The sequence below is a fragment of the Cynocephalus volans genome, chromosome 6 (assembly GCF_027409185.1).
Source record: "Cynocephalus volans isolate mCynVol1 chromosome 6, mCynVol1.pri, whole genome shotgun sequence".
In the NCBI taxonomy this organism is placed as follows: domain Eukaryota; kingdom Metazoa; phylum Chordata; class Mammalia; order Dermoptera; family Cynocephalidae; genus Cynocephalus; species Cynocephalus volans.
The window spans coordinates 146,652,204-146,670,516 of NC_084465.1; the positions used below are offsets into that span (position 1 = coordinate 146,652,204).

The following is an 18,313-nucleotide window of genomic DNA, read 5'->3' on the forward strand; positions in this document are numbered from 1 at the left end:
CAAGAGTTGTAGGGCCATAGCAGCCTCCAGCTAGATTTCAAAGGATGTTGCAAACAGCCTGGGGGCCTAGGCAGAAACTTGTTGTGGAGACAAAGCCACTGCAAAGTGTTCCAGTTATGGCAATGCCTAGTGTAGCTGTGGGAGTGGGGCAGACCCCAAGACCCCAGAACTGTGAAACTCCAGCCTTGGAAAGCTGCAGATACAAGACTCCAACCCATGAGAGCTGCTAGGTGAACTGGGCCCAGGAAAACCATAGGGGGAGGGCTGCCTGAGGCCTTGGGGATCCAAACTCTCTCGGTGTTCTCAGGATGCAAAACATGGAGTCAAAGAAGATTATTCTGGCATCTTAAGATTTAGGGCTGTCTGCGTAGCTCAGTTGGTTGGAGCATGGTGCTGGTAACACCAAGGTAAAGGGTTTGGATCCCTGTACCAGCCAGCTGTCAGAAAAAAAAAAAGGATTTTTTATTGTTTTCCCTCGAATTTTGGACTTACTTGGGACCAGTTACTCCTATCTTCTTGCCTACTTCTCCATCTTAGAATAGAAATGTCTATCTCATGCCAGTTCCACCACTGTATTTTGGGAGTTGATAATTTGTTTAATTTCATAGGCTCGCAGCTGGAGGGAAATTTACCTCAGGATAAATAGTGCCTTGAGTCTCATCCATATCTGACTTAGATGAGACTCTGGACTTTGGACTTTTGAGTTAATGCTGAAACAATTTAAGATTTTTGGGGCTATTGGGATGGAATGAATGTATTTTGCATGTAAGAAGAACACAAATCTTGGGAACCAGGAGTGAAATGCTGTGGTCTGAATGTGACTGTCAAAGTTCATACTTTGGAAACAATTCCCAATAGTGTTGAGAGTTGGGGCCTAATAAGAGATGATTAGATCATAAAGGCAGAGCTCTCATGAATGGATTAATGTCATTTTCATGGAAGTGGGTTCATTATCACAAGAATGGGTTTGTCATAAAAGCAAATTTGACCCTCCCCAGATCCCCTCTCTTGTCATGTGATGCCTTCACCTATATGAGAGTACTTCAAATAGTTCACGGGAAGATTTGTATTATTGTTCAATTCTATCTTTCCATATACATTTTCATATATCCTTATATTATGACACAGCAAGAAGGCCCTCACCATATGCAGCACCTCGATCTTGAACTTCCCAGCCTCCATAATCATGAACAAATAAATTTCAGCTCTTTATAAATTACCTGGCTTCAGGTATCCTGTTAATAGCAGAATGAAATGGACTAAGAACTATTTTTTTTTTTAGTTGAGGTAAAAGTCGCATGACATAAAACTCACCATTTTAACCATTTTAGTGTACAATTCAGTAACTTCTGGTATATTCACAATGTTCACAACCATTGCCATTATCTAAATCTGAACATTTTTATCATTCATACCCATTGAGCAGTAACTCCCCATTTCTACCTTTCTGTAGTCCCTGGTAACCACTCGTCTGTTTTCTGCCTCTATTAATTTGCTATTTTGGATATTTCACATAATTGGAATCATATAATATGGGAGAACATTCAAACCCTCATGTGACTTTTTGTGTCTGCCTTCTTTCACTTAGCCTGTTTTCAAGGTTAATCCATTTATCACTACTTCATTCCTATTTGTGCCTGAGTAATATTGCATTGCATGGATATACCACAATTTGTTTATCCATTCATTTGTTGATGGACATTTGAGTTGTTTCGACTTTTTGAATCTTTTTTTTTTTTTATGTTTCTTTGATTTGCATTTTGTTTTGTTTTGTTTTTTTAATTTTATTTTGTCGATATACATTGTGGCTGATTATTGTTGCCCCTCACCAAAAGCTCCCTCCCTCCTCCCGCCCCCCTCCCCCCCACCAATTTCCCTTCTGTTTGCTTGTCATATCAACTTCAAGTAATTGTGGTTGTTATATCTTCTTCCCCGACTTTTTGAATCTTAAGAATAATGCTGGTATAAAGATTCATGTACAAGTTTTTTTATGAATACCTGTTTTCTGTTCTCTTGAGTATATATTTAGAATTACTGGGCCATCTGACAATTTTATATTTAAAATTTTGAGGGGCTGTCAAAATGTTTTCCACAGTGACTGCACCATTTTACATTCCCACCCACAAATTATGAGGCTTCCAATTTTCCTACATCCTTACCAATATTTAATTATAGCCATCCTAGTGAGTGTGAAGTGGTGTCTCATTGTGGTTTTGATTTGCATTTCTCTAACGACTAGTGATGCTGAGTGTCTTTTTGTGTACTTGTTGGAACACTTTTTGTGTGCTTGTTCAATATCTTCTTTGGAGAAATGTATATTCAAGTCCTTTGCCTATTTTGTAATTGCATTATCTTTTAATTGAGATTTGTAAGAGTCACTTAATTAACCTTTACCAAATATATGACTTGAAATATTTTCTCCCACTCAATGGGTTTTCTTCATAGTGTCATTTGATGCACAGTTTTTAATTTTAATGAAATCCAATTTATGTATTTTCCTTTTGTTACTTGTGTCTTTGGTGTAATATCTAAGAATCCATTGACAAATCCAAGGTCATGAAAATTTACCCCAACATTTTCTTCTAATGATGTACAATTTTACTCTTTATAGACTCTTTTTTACTATTTCTTGTAGGGTAGGTCTACTAATGACATACTCTCCATTTTTGTCTATCTGGAAATGTCTTAATTTCTCTCTTTTTTTTTTTTTTTTGGCTGCTGGCCAGTATGGGAATCTGAACCCATAATCTTGGTGTTATAAGTCTCCTTTACTTTTGAAGGATAGTTTTGCTGGATATAGAATTCCTGGTTAATAGTTTTTTTCTTTGAGCACTTTGAATATGTCATCCCATTCCTCCTAGCATACATGGTTTCTGATGAGAAATGAGCTGTTGATCTTATTGAAGATCCCTTACACGTGAGGACTCACTTTTCTTTTTCTGCTTTTAGGATTCTCTCTTTGTCATTAACTTTCAATAATTTGATTATAGTATGTCTTGGCATGGGTATCCTTAAGTTTACCCTATCTAGGGTTCTTTGAACCTCTTGAATATCTAGATTCATGTATTTCATCAAATCTGGGAAGCTTTCAACCATTATTTCTTCAAATATTCTTTTTTCCCCTTTCTCTTTATCCTCTCCTTCTGCGACTCCCGTTATGCATATATTAGTATGTGTGATGGATTCCTACAGGTCACTTAAGGTTTGTTCATTTTTCTACATTCTTTTTCCCTTTTGCTCCTCAGATTGGGTAACTTTTTTGTTGTTGTTGTTGTTGGTCAGACCAGGGATCCAAACCCTTGACATTGGTGTTATAACACTGTGCTCTAACAAACTGAGCTAACAGCCAGCCCTAGTTTGGATAATCTTAATCAACCTTTCTTGAAGTCTGCTGATTGTTTCTTTTCACTATTCAAATCTGTTGGTGAATCCCTCTAGTAAATTTTTAGTTTCACTTATAGTACTTTTCAACTCAGAATTTCTATTTGGTTCCTTTTTTATAATTTTGATCTCATTATTGATATTCTCTATTGGCGAGATATTATTCTACTGATTTGTGTTAGTTCTTTGTCCATGGTTTCTTTTAGCTCTTCTAGCATATCTTAAAGTATTGATGGAAAGTCTTTGTCTAGCATGTCCAATGTCTATGATTCTTTAGGAACGGTTTCTATTAATTTCCTTTTTTCCTGTGTATAGGTCATACTTTCTTGTTTTCTGTGTTTGTTTTTGCTTTCCTCGTTATTCTTTTTTAAAAACTGGACATTTTAAATATTACAATGTGGCAACTCTGGAAATTGGATTCTTCTTCCTCCCCAGGGTTTACTGTTGCTGCTTATTAGGTTGCTGTTGTTTGGTGAGTTTTCTGAACTTCGTAAAGTCTGTATTCCTTGTTATGTGTTGTCAGTTAAATCTCTGTTCTGTTAGCTTAATGGTCAGCTAGTGACTCAACAGAGATTTCTTTAAATGCCTGAAACCAAAACAAGAAGCAAAAACTCCCAGTCTTTGTGAATGGGTCTGTGTATGTTTTAGGGCACACTTTCAACATTTAGCTGGGCAACTTACAAATACACCTTAGCTTTCACTCTCTATTTGAACAGACCCTGAAAGTTAGTCAGAGGTGAGAGTTTAGGGCCTTCTCAGATCTTTTCCAAGTATTTGTCCCATCTTAGGCATGCATGTGACCTTTTGGATACCCAGGAATAAATGTAAACTTTTAAAGCCATTATTCCCCAAAGTATCTTACTCTCCAGCTTTTCTTCCCAAGGTTTTTGGTGTATCTGTTGTTTGTTCCAACTGCTCTTCCTTGCCCCACATGGCAGTGGCTATTAAACTTGCCTTTACATATTTTTGACAAATGCCCACTGGTAGTTATCTCTGCCTTGGGAGAGTTCTGAGTTAGGCAAAATAAAGGCTAGCCCTTTGCACCACTCCTTCAGGGAGCCATCAGGCAAGTCGAAATAAACTACCACAGTTCTTTGAGAACAAGATCCATTCTGCTCCCCTTGGCATCAAGAACCCACAGCAGAAATGCAGGTTGTCATCTGCAAAATTTCTGAGGAACTGGGCACAAGAAGATGAGGCCAGGGTAAGTATAAATGATACAAAGCTCTCTTCCTGAGATTCAGCAACTTTTTTCTTAAGTGTTTTTATAGTCAATGTAAATGTCTGACTAGTTTCTGAAGTTCACATAAAGTTGATTCTGAAGTTTTGCCTATTTATTAACCGCTTTTGTGGTGGGATAGGCCCTTGGGAGTTCCTTCTACTTGCTATTTTTGCTGATGTCACCTCCAAAGGACTGATTCTTGAAGAAACTCAACATTTGGTAGTAGATCAGAAGAAGATGAATCTGTGAAAAGGAATGAGAAGAAAGGTCAGAGGAGTAGAAAGAAAATAAGAAATGTGTTGTGCCACAGAAGCCAAGAAGAAGGGCAATGAAAAGAGAATAGTTATCAATGTCAAATAATATGAGATCAAGTAAGAAAAAGATTGAAAAATGTTCATTAAACATATGTATAAAGAAGTGATTTGTGACCTTAAGATTATTTCTCAATGGGGAGATCCTGCTATTTTAAACAAGACAATTCTTAAATATAAGGGTCTGTCCTGCACATTGCTGTATGTTTAGCATCTTTGGCCTCTGACAACTAAACACTGGAAGCAACCCTCAGCATCATGTCATATAGAAAATATACAAGTGAGAAACCAAAAATACTGCCACACATTTCCAAATGCCCTTGGAGAATCAGCAGTCTCTTAATAAACCACCACCTTGGGAAAATTTATTTTGGTAATGTTATGGGAGATGTCAGACTGTAGAGACCTGAAATATGAATAGGGAAGTGCTGAGCATTGATTGAATTGTGTACCCCAAAGTTCGTATATTAGAAGCTTAATTTCCCCTGTAACTGTTGTAGGTAGGAAATCCTATTACGGTAAATGAAAGGAGGGACCTTGACGAGGTGATTAGATTGTAGGACAATACCATAATAAATGGACTAATAATGGTGGTCAGGGCATAGTTCTGAGGGCTTTAAAAGGAGAGCACATGAGAGTCTCTTTATCTCTGCTCCACCATTTCACAATGTCATACCTTGTGTCACTGAAGTCACCACCAAAGAAAGCTCTGACCAGATGTTTTCCCTGAAATGTGGACTTCCCAGCCTCTGAAAGTGTAAGCAATAAATTTCATTTTCTTATAAATCACCCAGTTCCAGATATTTTTATAAGCAACAGAATCATACTAATACAGGGAGTAAGGAATAAAACCAGTGAGGTGCCACAGATAAGATGTGTTGGAAGTTTGGCTGAAATGAGAAAGATGAAAGAGCAGTAATTGGGGGGAATAGGGTCAAGGAAGGGTTTTTTAGAGACAGGATTCAGATGTTTAAAAACCATATGCTCCAGATAAGAGGGACAGTTTGAATACACAAAGGAAAAAATAATTGATAGTATAAGGTAACTGAAGGGGTGGAAGGAAAGCACAGGTGAAGAAAACGGCTTTAGATAGGATGCTTAACTTCTATTTTGAAACAGTCACCTTAGGACAATGCAGTAGTATCCTAACTAGTTTCCCTGCTCCCTTAATTGCCATATAGACTATTCTCAATACAGTAGCAGCATCACTTCTCTGTTCATAACTCTCCAATGGCTTCCCATCTCACTCAGAACCAAAGTCAACTTCTTATAATGTCTATAAGATTCTTCACAATCTGTTCACCCCCACTCTTTAAGCTATCTGACCTTATTTCCTAATATGTTCCCCCTCAGTCACTACCCTTTCACCACAGAGCTTCCCTTGTTCTTGAACACACCAGGCACACTCTTGCCTCAGGACTTTTGCTCTGGATGTTCCCTTTGCCAGGAACACTTCTCTTTAGACACCCATATAGTTTGGTACCCCATCACCTTCAAGTCTTTGATCAAATGTCATCTGCCCATTAACCACTCATTAAAAATATTACCCCTCAATCCAACACTTCCTCTGAACCCACTGTTCTCTGTAGCACTTACTATTTTTTTTTTCTTTGTCTTTTTCGTGACCCTTTGATCAAATGTCATCTGCCCATTAACCACTCATTAAAAATATTACCCCTCAATCCAACACTTCCTCTGAACCCACTGTTCTCTGTAGCACTTACTATTTTCTTTTTTTTTTCTTTGTCTTTTTCGTGACTGGCACTCAGCCAGTGAGTGCACTGGCCATTCCTATGTAGGATCTGAACCCGCGGCGGGAGCGTCGCTGCGCTCCCAGCGCCGCACTCTCCCGAGTGTGCCACGGGCTTGGCCCAGCACTTACTATTTTCTATGTTACTATATCAGTTATTTATTTTATGCCTGTCTTTCCATACTAGAATATAAGCTCCAGGAGGGCAGACTTTTGTTTGTATTGTTCACTGATATATTCCCAGCAGACAGTGGGTGTTCAATGTTTGTTGAATAAATAGGAGAGAAGGATAAGATGAGTGTAGGTAAATTTACATATTTGGAGCAGGAAGAAATTTCCATTTGGTGGTTCCAGTTTGGGAGGAAGGAGGTGACAGTTATTTGAAGAGGTGAAAGGGAGATAGTAAAATGAAGGAGACAGATTAGAGGAGAGTAGAGGTTTTTGGAATGGGTGAGAAAAGTTGAGAGAAATGTAAGATTGCCTGGCTGTATCCAGGGATCATTTGATTTTGGTGATCGTAAGATTGTAGGGGAATCAGTTTATTCTATTATTCTACAGTCTTGAGCAGTGTAGAACTGCTCAGAAGTACTGAGAAAGTGAATAATTGGGTTAATTTAGGCTGAAGTTTTGCCAGACAGAGGCAAAGAGTTTAGAATATGGTTTTCAATCTTGGCTGAATTTTAGAATCTATCACCTGGAAGGACTTTAAAAAATCACCAGTTTGGTAAATCCAGCTCTTATCTGTACTGCCAATATATATCTGAGTCAAAAAGTAATTGTCCCAGGATCTGCTGATTACATTATTTACATTATCCTTGCCTAAAAGGATACACTATATACTGATATGATACTGTTATGGAGGTTTTTACTCCCCTTTTCAAAATAGTAATTTTTGTTGTAGCTTTCATATTTTTCCTTATAAATGAACAAAAGCCTCACATTACAAACCTGAGAACCCAAAGCCTCTCCTTTTAGTTATGCATTACAGTTATTTAAAATACACACTCTATAAGAGCAGAGACCATGTGATTGCTCTTAATACTATGTTCCTAAGACCTGATACACAGAAACTCAGCATTGTTTTTTTTTGTGAATACATCAATGATAACCATTAGTAGTGGAGCATGTATGTACCAGGTGCTGCTAAATTATTTACATAATTTCATTTACTTTTCACAAACAGCACTATAACCTATCAAGCCAAGTTTAAGAGACAATGAAGCATAACCTCTGAGACTTCAGTTATATGCCCAGGGTCCACACTGCTAGTCAGTCAGTAATGCAGCCAGTTCTACATTATGCTATTCTGATTCTAAAACCTATGCTTTGCACTACAGTACCATGCTGAGTTTGAGAGGAAGGCAAAGACAGACGACAATAGAGATAGAAGTGAAAAGAAGCAGATAAAAATTTCAGGGACCACATATCTCTTTTGTGACCCTTAGAAACTGCAACAAAGCTTTTTTAAGTCCCTTTACAACTAGTGGCTTGAGGACTTCACTTTTTGAATCTTCCTCCATTAACAGGATCACATTAAAATCTTGGTCACCTACAGCCTATGAACTAATAGTTCTTCCCCTCTATTGGTTGATATATGTTAAATCTATTTATTGAAATGTGGGTCTTTCAGTCATTTGCAAAATAGGTATCTCTTATTAGATAGCAATGCAAATAGTCTGCTTAAGATTAGCTATATATGCAAATTTATACACATTTTCAACTGTTACTATTACAATATTTTACCTGTGTTAGGAATAATCCAGCTTTTTCTCATTTTATTTGTGAGAGCAGGACTGGATTTATAACTCTTCTGTTCTTTCAGAAATCAAGTAGAATTAGAATCATATGCCTTTTCCTCTTGAGAATTCCAGTATTTTGTCATTTTCTTTGTACATGTTTTTGTAGGCAAATATCCTTTCATTCGACAAATATTTACAGTATGTCACATGGAGCTTTCATTCTAGTGAGAGGCAAACAATAAACAAAATATGTAACTGTGATATTCTGAAATATATATTTGGTCTCTGTCCCAGTCCCTTTCTTGGCACACAACTCCTAAAATTCTTAAGAGTCTCCAGAGTGATGTCTTTTTGTATGCTACTGAGTTGAGCATGGCTTGTCGTCCCTAAGGTAGCTTCAGGATGGTGGCTGGTCACCAAGAAAGACCAAGGCATGATTAAAGAATTGGGACTTCCAGCACTACCACCCAACCTCCTGGGAGGAGAGAAAGGCTGAAGGTTAGGTTGATCAACAATGGCTAATGATTTAATCAATCATGCCTATATAATAAAGCTTTCATAAAAACTCAAATGGATGGGGTTCCAGAGAGCTTCTGGATAGCTGAATACATGGAAGTTCCCGGAGGGTGGTGGGCTTCTTTCCCCATACTTTGCCTTATGCATTTCTTCATCTGTATCCTTTGTAATATCCTTTATAATAAACTGGCAAATATAAGTGTTTCCGAGTTCTATGAGCTGCTCTAGCAAATTAATCAAACCCAAGTAGGGCATGTGGGAAACCCAAAATACAGTTGGTTGGTTGGAAGTCCTAGAGGCCTGGACTTGTGACTAGTGTTTGAGTAGGGGCATTCTTAGAGACTGAGCCCTTCTATCTCCAGGTAGATAAAGGGCACCTGGTGTCCACTGCAGAATTGACAGTTAGCTTGATGTGTGGAACAAACCTCAACACATTTGATCATGGAAGTCTTCTGTGTTGACTGTTGTTGAGTGAGAGTACAGGAAAAGCATTTTGGCTTGTTTATTCCTATATACACAATAACATATTACTTTAAGAAAAATACAGTAGGATAAGAAAAAAAGATGGTGATGGGGTGCTGTTAAATAGAGTACTCAGGAAAGACCTTTCTGACAAGGTGAGATGTAAGCAGAGACCTGAAGAAGTGATAGTGAGAGCCAAGTAGGTACCAAGAGGAGAGCACTCAAGAGTAGAGGAAAGATCCTGAGGCAGAGACACGCCTGGTATACTGGAGAAATGAGGAAGATAGAGTTGTGGGAAGAGAACAAACAATTTAAAAAGTCATTAGATAAGAAGCCAGAGGTAACATGGTTGGTGGCAGTTTACACAGGGCCTTGTGGGTCATGGTTAGAACTCTCGCTTTTTGTGAGGAAAACAGAGACAGACCGGACAGGCTCCCTTACCTCATACTGGCTGAGCATGGCTCAGCCTATCTGTTGTAAATATATTGTGTGTGTGTGCGCCCAGGTGTTCCTTGGCTATCTGACTGTAGTATAAAAGACAAGAGCCCTGATCTACTGGGGCTGAGCTTGCATCCAAATGAAGCTTGTTAACCTTGCCAGTGACTCCCAGGATCTTTCTCCAATTACCTAGCTCACTACCTGCATATGAGGGGTCTGTGAACCAGTCTGTACAGAATGAGTTTGAAGGGTCTGTGACCCAGCTTGCCACTTTTATTCTGAGTGAGATGGGAAGCCATTGGTAGGTTTTAAGATAGGAATGACACTATCTGACTTTTAAAGGGATCATTCTGACTGCTGTATGAGTAGACCAAGGAAGCAAGCATGTAAGTGGGAGATCAGTTAGAAGGCCTTTGCTATGGTCCAGGTATAAGATGATGGTGGGTTGTACTAGGGGGAACTGAGATAAGATTCTGGATATATTTTGAAGGTAATGCTGGCAGGATTTGATGATGGAGTTGATGTGAGGTATGAAAGAATCAAAGTTGGCTCCAAAATTTTTAGCCTTAACTGAAAGAATGGAGTCCCTATTTTATGAGGCCTGAAGAGCACTTGTTTGGGTGGAAAAGGAGTTTGGTGTTAAATACATTAAGTTTGTGATGCCTGTTAGACATTCAGGGAGTGCTCTAGAGTAGGCAGTTAAGTGTGAGTCTAGTGTTTAGGGGAAAGGTGTAGACTAGAGATTCAAATTCAGACACAGATCTGAATGAAATTGCCTAAGAAGAGAGGACAGAAGCAGTTCAAGTTGTGAGATCTGAATCCTGGGGCACTCCAGCATTTAGAGGCTGGAAAATGAAGAACCTGCAAGGGGATGAAGGACCAGCCATTTGAGAAGAAAGAGAAGCAAGATAGAAAATGGAATCCCAGTGGGTAAGGAGCTTCAGGAAGAAGAAAGTCATCAGCTGTGTCAAATGCTGCTGACAGTGAAGCGAGATGAAGACTGAGAACATGAAGGTTACTGATGATCCTGAGCAGGTTCAGGAGCGTGGGAATACAGTCTGTGTGGGCTCAAGACGGTGTAGTAGAAGTGGAGATAAAATATTTTTGCAAAGGAGAGCAGATCAGAGAGCATTTGGAGGGAGATACAGGCCAAAAGTTTTGTTTTCTTTTAAAGATGGTGTCCATTTTGTGTTGCTATAACAGAATACCTGACAGGGTCATTTATAAGGAAAAGAGGTTTATTTGGTTCATGATTCTGAGACAGCTGCATCTGGCATGGGCCTCAGGCTGCTTCTACTCATGGCAGAAAGTGGCAGGCAGCCGGCGGGTACTAGCAGATCACATGGTGAGAGGAAGCAAAAGCAAGGGACGAAGTGCCAGGGTCTTTTAAACAACCAGTTCCCGTGGGAACTAATAGAGGGAGAACTCACTCACTATCCTTCCTTCCCCAGGGAGAGCATTACTCCATTCATAAGGGATTGGCCCCCATGACTCAGTTTCCAACACTGCCACATTGGGGATCAGATTTCCACGAATTTTGGTGGGGACAACACATCCAAACTCTATCAGATGATAATTAGTATAGAATGTTTATAAGTTGATGGAAATAATCCAGTTAGGGGGAAAAATTCATAAGGAAAGTGAACGATTTTAAGAGTAAAATGCAACTTAATGCATAAGTGGCAAGTTTGGTTTTAGATAGGAACTTTTGACAGCTTATCCAGTTACTGGATTATAGCACAGTATTCAGATGAAGAAAGACTGGTAGGTGCAATGGTGGGGGTAGGTGGGAGTTGTCCCTGCTTTCTGATTTCTTCTATTTTCTTGAATAAGAAGATAATGACCTACAAATGAGGAGTGAGCAGGTATTTGTGGGTTTAGAAGATGTGAAACAGCTGGTTAAGAGGGCAGGCTAGATTAGGGAAATGTAGCCTGAGCGGGTGAGGAACACAAGGGGCTTCCTAGTTAGCACGGTTATGTGTTTTTGTCCAGCCAAGTTCAACTGGTTTGCTGCAGGCACAGAGTGGACTACCAGGGCTGTGGTTTAGGCAGATAAGATGGAGAAGAGGAAAGCAGTTGAGGGCACAGTATTTGCAAAGGACGATTTATCTAAGCTAGAAAATGAGTTTAAAAACATGGGCATAACATTTAGATGTGTCCGTTAGTAAACACAGTTGATTATCATTATTTGTGGTAGTTATGATTAATAAAGTCACAGTGAACACTGAACTGCTCCTAGGGTAAATACAGGGTTAAGTTCCTGCGAGCCTTTGGTCACAGCATTTTCATCCCCTGATCAATGCATAATCTTGTTTTACGTGTTTCTGCTTAAAGACACCTTATTTAATATATATTGCTAATTCATTAACATGGAACTCATGGCCAAAACACTAATAAGCCTGAACCAAACTTATTCAGCACACCTGTTTTTTCTACAATGCACATTGCGGTTTTCTAGTGCTTAGAAATATTAGACAGCACTTCAGCACTACTCTTGGAGGAGGGGCAGGAATTTAAAACACAATGACCAATTTAAAAAAAGGACAAAAAAATGTAAAAAAAAAAAAAAAAGTGGCACTAAATATTCTGGGAAAAGGATAGTTGTGTTTGCAGCATGAGAATGAAATAATTAGGCAGAGCACTGCCTTGTTCAGTGTCAGCTGGGAACGTGGTGTCAGGCAAGTTAAATTTTCTGCCACTCTGCGCGTGTCCACGAGTGCCGGACATGTTAATTTGGGGGTTACAAATAAATTTAAATGAGTAGGTGAATTTGCAAATATGAAACCCTCAAGTAATGAGGATCAACTGTACAATGCTTGGAACTGTTTCCCCCCATAGCTCAACACAGTCTGCTGCTTTTGTTTAAATGGTATGTATCAATTTCAGCAGACATCTGGTTACCAAATTGGTAATTTTGCTGCCAGTCTTCAAAAAGTTTAAGATTTACATTCTTTTTGCACTCTTCTAATCTGATGTCTCCCATCTTCAATGTATTTGCTACAAAAGTGTTAGAAATTGCACACAGGGCTCTACTTTTTTGTTATATCAGTCACCAGCAATTTTTTTATAAGTTACTGATAGCTTAAGTGGGCATTAATTAAGTGGGCTTTCATTGGTCCTCACAAACAGCAATAACCTGAACAGTTCGCACGTGAATGTGACAAATATGGCTATGTAATTATTTCTTTCAATCAGTTACCACTATATTTCATCTCTTCATTAGGCCTAGCTTGTTGGGAACCAAATACATCAGTTACTTTTTGACGTTTTTTGGCGGGGTCTTGTTTCTTGTTTCCTATTTTTGCCTTTTTCTTCCAGGTTAGACATTTCTATATTTATGTTTACTACAGTCCTTTTCGTTAAACTAACGCTGCCTTACAAAAAAAATAAACAAATCACCTGAATACCACCATCCTCAAGTAAAGCTTAATTGTTGGGTATACTTGACATTTCCCCTCCCAATGTGCCTGAAGCAATATACAAAATCAAATTTGTAGCAATTTCATTCAGCACACCCCATGCCTTTATTCACATCCAGGATCTCCAAATGAATTTTCTTTCACCAAAGGACTTCAGCGAGGAAGAGAGAAAAGTGGGGAATAAAGACAGGAAAGGGGTGGGGAAGGAACGGCCGGGGATGGAAAATATAAAAAAGGATGAGGTGGCTCAGCACCTTTTCGAGTAACCCATGCCCCTAACTCTCCAGTCTCCTCCGCTGTTTTAACTCACTCCCCCAGCGGCGCTCACTCTTCAATCCAGGAATCTCCACCTTCCAGCCGCCCAGGCAGGCGGCCTTCCCGCGTTGGGTACAGTACCCATCCAACGCTTCCCAGTCGCCATCTGTCGCTCGGCCAGAGGGCCTTCCTGCACGCTTCGGGGGTGTGACTTACGTCTAATATGCCGCCCGGCGTGCTCGCAGCAGCCACAGCCCCGCCGCAGGCCGGTCGCGCGCTCCGCGTCCGGCCAGTGCCAGTGCCCGAGCTCGGCCGCGACTTCCAGGAACCGGTCTGAGGACGCAGGGGCTCGCTCCGCACCTCCCCGGAGGCGGCGTTCGCGGCTGCCCCCGAGGCAGCTATGTGGTAACCGTCCGCCCGTCGCCAGGCCAGGGGGTTTCCGACCACCCCGCCCGAACCCGAAGGGGCGGGGGCGGGGGCGGCGGCCGAAGAGCACGCCGAAGGGCACCCCCCCGCCCGCAGCGCCTTTGGGCGCACGCGCAGCCGCCGCAGCCTCCCTTATTTAGCCCGCGATGGCCTCCCTCGCGCCCCACCGTCCTCCTCCCGAGGGCGGCTCCCTGCCTGCGCCGGCCGGAACCCGTGGGACCAGCCTCGAGCAGGTCCCCGAACGGGACTCTCCCTAAACTGGAACGGCGGTGGCCGGACTCGCGCGTGAGGAAAAGCTGCGGCAACCGGAAAGGTCTGACGGATTGCGGGGAGGCGAGCCAGGCCTCAGAGGAAGAGGAAGGCCGGAGGAAGCCGAGGTTTGCCGAAGGCGGCGTTCCGGAGCGGCGCGGGGCGGGGAGGAAGGCCGAGGGTGGGAGAGGAGGGGGCGCGGCGGAAACTGCCGAGGTTTTCCGAAGGCGGCAGCGTCCGAGTAGCCCGGATGTAGTTGGTGGAGCGGCAGCGGCGGCACCAGCGGCGGCGGCGGGAGGAGGAGGAGAACCAGGCAGCGGCGACGGCGGCGGGGGGAGGAGGGGAGGAGGCGGCGGAGCAGGAGGAGGAGAAGGCGGAGGAAGCAGTAGCTCTCCGCGAGGTTGAGCCGGACGCGTCTTCTTGCCCCCCTCCCCCCGGTTCGCGCTGCCGCCGTGTAGTTGGCGCCGCTGCCCCGGCTGAGAGTGAACGTGGTGTCGACGGAGGGACATGGCCCGGGAGCGCCGGCGCCAGTAACGGGGAGGTGCTGAGAGTCACCGAGGGCGCGCCGGGCCCTGGTGCCGGGGCTACCGCCCGCCCGCCGCCGCCGCCTGCGCGCCCGCCCGCCTCTCGCGGCCGCTCTCCCCCCTCCCCGACACACACTCATAGGCCGGGCATTGATGGTAATGTATGCGAGGAAACAGCAGAGACTCAGTGATGGGTAAATTGTCTTTTCGTTTCGGGCCGGGCCGCAGCGGGGGCGGGGGGCGGCGGCGGCGGCTTGGGGGGGGGGCTGTTCCTCCTTATCTGGAGCTGGCCAAGCCGCCATTTTTGTTGTTAACCCTGATCCGGATCGGGCTGGGGAAAGGAGCAGCCGCGCGGGCAGGCGAGGAAGGAGTGAGTGTAGAGGGGAGTGGGGGGCCGGGTTCGCGGCGTCTCGCCCTTCCTGCCCCCCGTGGGAGCGCTGTGTGTGCGTGGGGGCCCCGCGCCGGTACGTTCGGTAGGTCTCCCGCGGGGAGGGGCGGCGAGGGGACCCGTGTTCTCCCATCGCCCCCCCCCGTCGCCCCGCAGTGTCTCATGTCGCTGTCTCTTCCTGTTTTTCAGCTGTCACGACCGGAGGGGGGACTCGCAGCCTTACCAGGTACCAGCCGAGGCCGGGGTGGAGGCATTGGAAGGGGCCGGAGGGGGAAGGGAGGGACTGCTACTCGAGCGCAGGCTTCAGAAGTCGCTACAGGCCTTTCGGTGCAACAAATCCGAAACTGGCGTCGCGGGTACCCTTAAAATTTTGCGTTTGGTACCATTAGCGCCCTCCAACAAGCTTTAGAGACTTATTTTGACAGGTGACCGGAGGAAGTTCTGTTTTTTGGGGAAAAAAAAATGAGTCGCAGGCGGGAAGACTTACCCGATAATTTGGGTGTGAAGGGATCGATGGGATGAGGTGATAGGTGGCTTTGGTGGTGTATGTATTTTATATTGTTGGGGAACTGAAAGTTAATGTAAAGGTGTTAACGTTAGATAAGTCCTGAGAGAAATAGCCAAGTGATTTACAACTCATGTCGGTTTTAAACTACTATCCCTTCCCATTTTAATTGTTACTCGTTCAAAAAATTGCCTTACAGTTGAAAGGTGGTGCTTTTGTTTTTGTAAGAATGGAGATCTTTAAATATTTGGAAATTCATTCTAATGTAGATGGTTCCAAGTTATGTAGGTTCTTTTTTGTTACTGCAGTTGTTGCACGTAAAGTTCTAAAAAATTATGATGGAAGTGGGGGGGAACCTGGTAAATGGTTAGTAACTATCAGGTGACAACGGAAGTAAATACTTTTCTATCTCTAATCTCTTAAAGGATAGAGACCAGTTTTCTAGCCTGATGGTTTCTAACATGAGTTCTTAAAACTGAGTTAAGAACAGTAGGCCCCTTATTTGTAAAACACTGTCCGTTACATTTGAATACATCAGAGATTAAATACTACTGAATCTGTCTCCCCAAACAATTAATTACACATTGTAAAAGACTGTTAAGTTAATATCATGGTTGTCTTAACATATCTGTTAGAATAATACTAAACCATTATTTTGAGGGTGTTTCATTAAGTTATATTATGTTTTTTTTAGAAATATTGTTCATATAAGAGTTTATTTTGGCCATTTATTTTATACCTTAAAATTGTTTCCCACACCTGTAAGAGTAGGTAAGTTAGGTCTGAAATGCTTTATTTGAATTGAAATGGTGAAACCTGTGTCTTTTTTTTCTGTAGGTTTGCAGAAACATACAAATGCTTGTTTATACGTGTGCCTGTGCTTATCTGTTGTAGAGCACCAGTTGATTCCAGTACTACTGATTTTCTAGTTTTCTTTTGATTAAACTTTCAAAAAAATTTCTAATGTTAAGTCCCAGAAAAATTGAGGAATCAGTTTGCCAAGGTGTTTGATTTCTTGTATTTACAAGATAAAGGAGTGCAGTGGATTTTTTTTTCTTTTTTTCTTATGATTTGTTTTAAGAATCTTATAGTAACTCTTAAGCCTTTAGGTCTCATCTGAATAACGTAAGGGCACAGTTGGGATTGGAAATTTTAATTTTATTGATGTAAATTTATAAAACTTAAGCTAATACACCAAGATTTATGATTGAATTAGTTTAGGGAGTTAAGTTTAAAGTTTCAATATTTTCTCTCTTCCTTTGGGGGGGTGATGTTTTACAGGCACTTAAGTATTCATCGAAGAGTCACCCCAGTAGCGGTGATCACAGACATGAAAAGATGCGAGACGCCGCAGATCCTTCACCACCAAATAAAATGTTGCGGAGATCTGATAGTCCTGAAAACAAATATAGTGACAGCACAGGTCACAGTAAGGCCAAAAATGTGCATACTCACAGAGTTAGAGAGAGGGATGGTGGTGAGTAGCTTTCTTGTTGAAACTTTCACATGTATTTATTTTAAACAATATATGTACATAAAACAATAGGTGGCAGTGATATTTTCAGTTTGAGGACCTTTACTGTGTAGTTATGTCATCAGAGTATTTTATTTCTACCAATGTTTTTGATTCATAAACAAGTTATTGTAAAAGTAAGATGCCAACCTGAATGTACTCCAGTGTTTGATCATAAGGGAATACATTTGTGAATACAGTCTACCAAATGCTTTATTAATAATGATGGGAGAAATGCAGGACATTTTTCCAAGAAAGGAAGTTTAACCTTTTCAAGTAAACATTTCAGTTTATTGTACTTTGAGATCATTGCTGCTTCAACTTATTTTTCAAGGAGTTCAAATCTGTTTCCTAATTGTAATAATAAATTATGAATTTAAAAACTTAGTAGGTTTTACAAGACAATTCCCAGGTTAAAAAACTATTTATGATTCAGAAAATTCATTTTTGGTTTTTGTTGTGACGATTTTAAATCTTATTTTTCATATTAACCAGTGTCTTGTTAGTGTAACTATTATACTGTGTCAATTGAAATACATATTAAACTTTCTAAAAGTTAGCCTCATTTTTTTTGCATGGTGCTGATATCCTTCAGTTGGTTCCTTGCCTCAAGCTCTTTGTGGTAGGAAGCTGAGAATAAGTAAATAAAACTAGCTCTCAATAACTATTTTCAGACTTAATTTGCCCCAGATTTACCACAGTAACAGATTTATGTCTAAAACGTGTTAAGGAACAAACCAGTTTCACTAAGGTAATTAAGACATCTATACTTTCTCTCACTGTAAGAACTTATATTGCTAACAAGGTAATATTTGAGATAAATATACAGTATTAATTGAAAGCTTCCAAGGATACTCAGTAGAGTACCATGTGTCTTTTTACTCCTCTTGGCAACTAGCTTCTCAATACTTGGCTTACGTTTAAAAAATAATCTGCATCTCCTGGGGTTTTTTTGTTGTTGTTGTTTGCCTCCTAGGATAGAAATCAGCTTTATTCAGTGTGTTTGTATATTGAGAAACATTGGCCTCCTCTACATAATTACTGGGTTGAGGAAATTAATGGTCAGAAGATTGCATTGGGATGAAATAATTTGGATGATTATTGAATGGGAGGGAAATAGTTCTCTGTTGAATATAGCTTTAGCTTTGTGCTATTTATGCAGTTAAACTACTTTTTTGTTTGAAAGTAACAGTAGTTCATGGGTTTGATTATTAA

The 18,313-nt window shown here is 41.3% G+C and overlaps 1 protein-coding gene and 1 long non-coding RNA gene across 9 annotated transcripts in view; one reads left to right on the forward strand and one right to left on the reverse strand.

Moving 5' to 3' along the window:
• Window positions 1-2,674: 2,674 nt before the first annotated feature.
• On the reverse strand, window positions 2,675-14,303 carry LOC134379613 (uncharacterized). The gene is made up of 4 exons (XR_010023812.1): window positions 13,710-14,303; window positions 8,408-8,624; window positions 5,591-5,663; window positions 2,675-4,846 (listed from the first exon to the last, which is right to left on the reverse strand). It is a non-coding gene; the product is annotated as an uncharacterized LOC134379613 (long non-coding RNA).
• The window catches only part of WAC (WW domain containing adaptor with coiled-coil), a 77,703-nt gene continuing 73,453 nt past the window's right edge, over window positions 14,064-18,313 (forward strand). For 3 of the 8 annotated variants that reach the window (XM_063098611.1, XM_063098617.1, XM_063098616.1), the window contains exons 1-3: window positions 14,423-14,886; window positions 15,270-15,305; window positions 16,848-17,062. In XM_063098611.1, the coding sequence (XP_062954681.1) occupies window positions 14,846-14,886; window positions 15,270-15,305; window positions 16,848-17,062 (292 nt within the window). In that variant the 5' untranslated portion in view covers window positions 14,423-14,845. Of the gene's footprint in view, window positions 14,297-14,422; window positions 14,887-15,022; window positions 15,063-15,269; window positions 15,307-16,847; window positions 17,063-18,313 lie in introns of those variants that run through there. The other 5 variants (XM_063098612.1, XM_063098618.1, XM_063098613.1 and 2 more) reach the window with 4 other exon arrangements.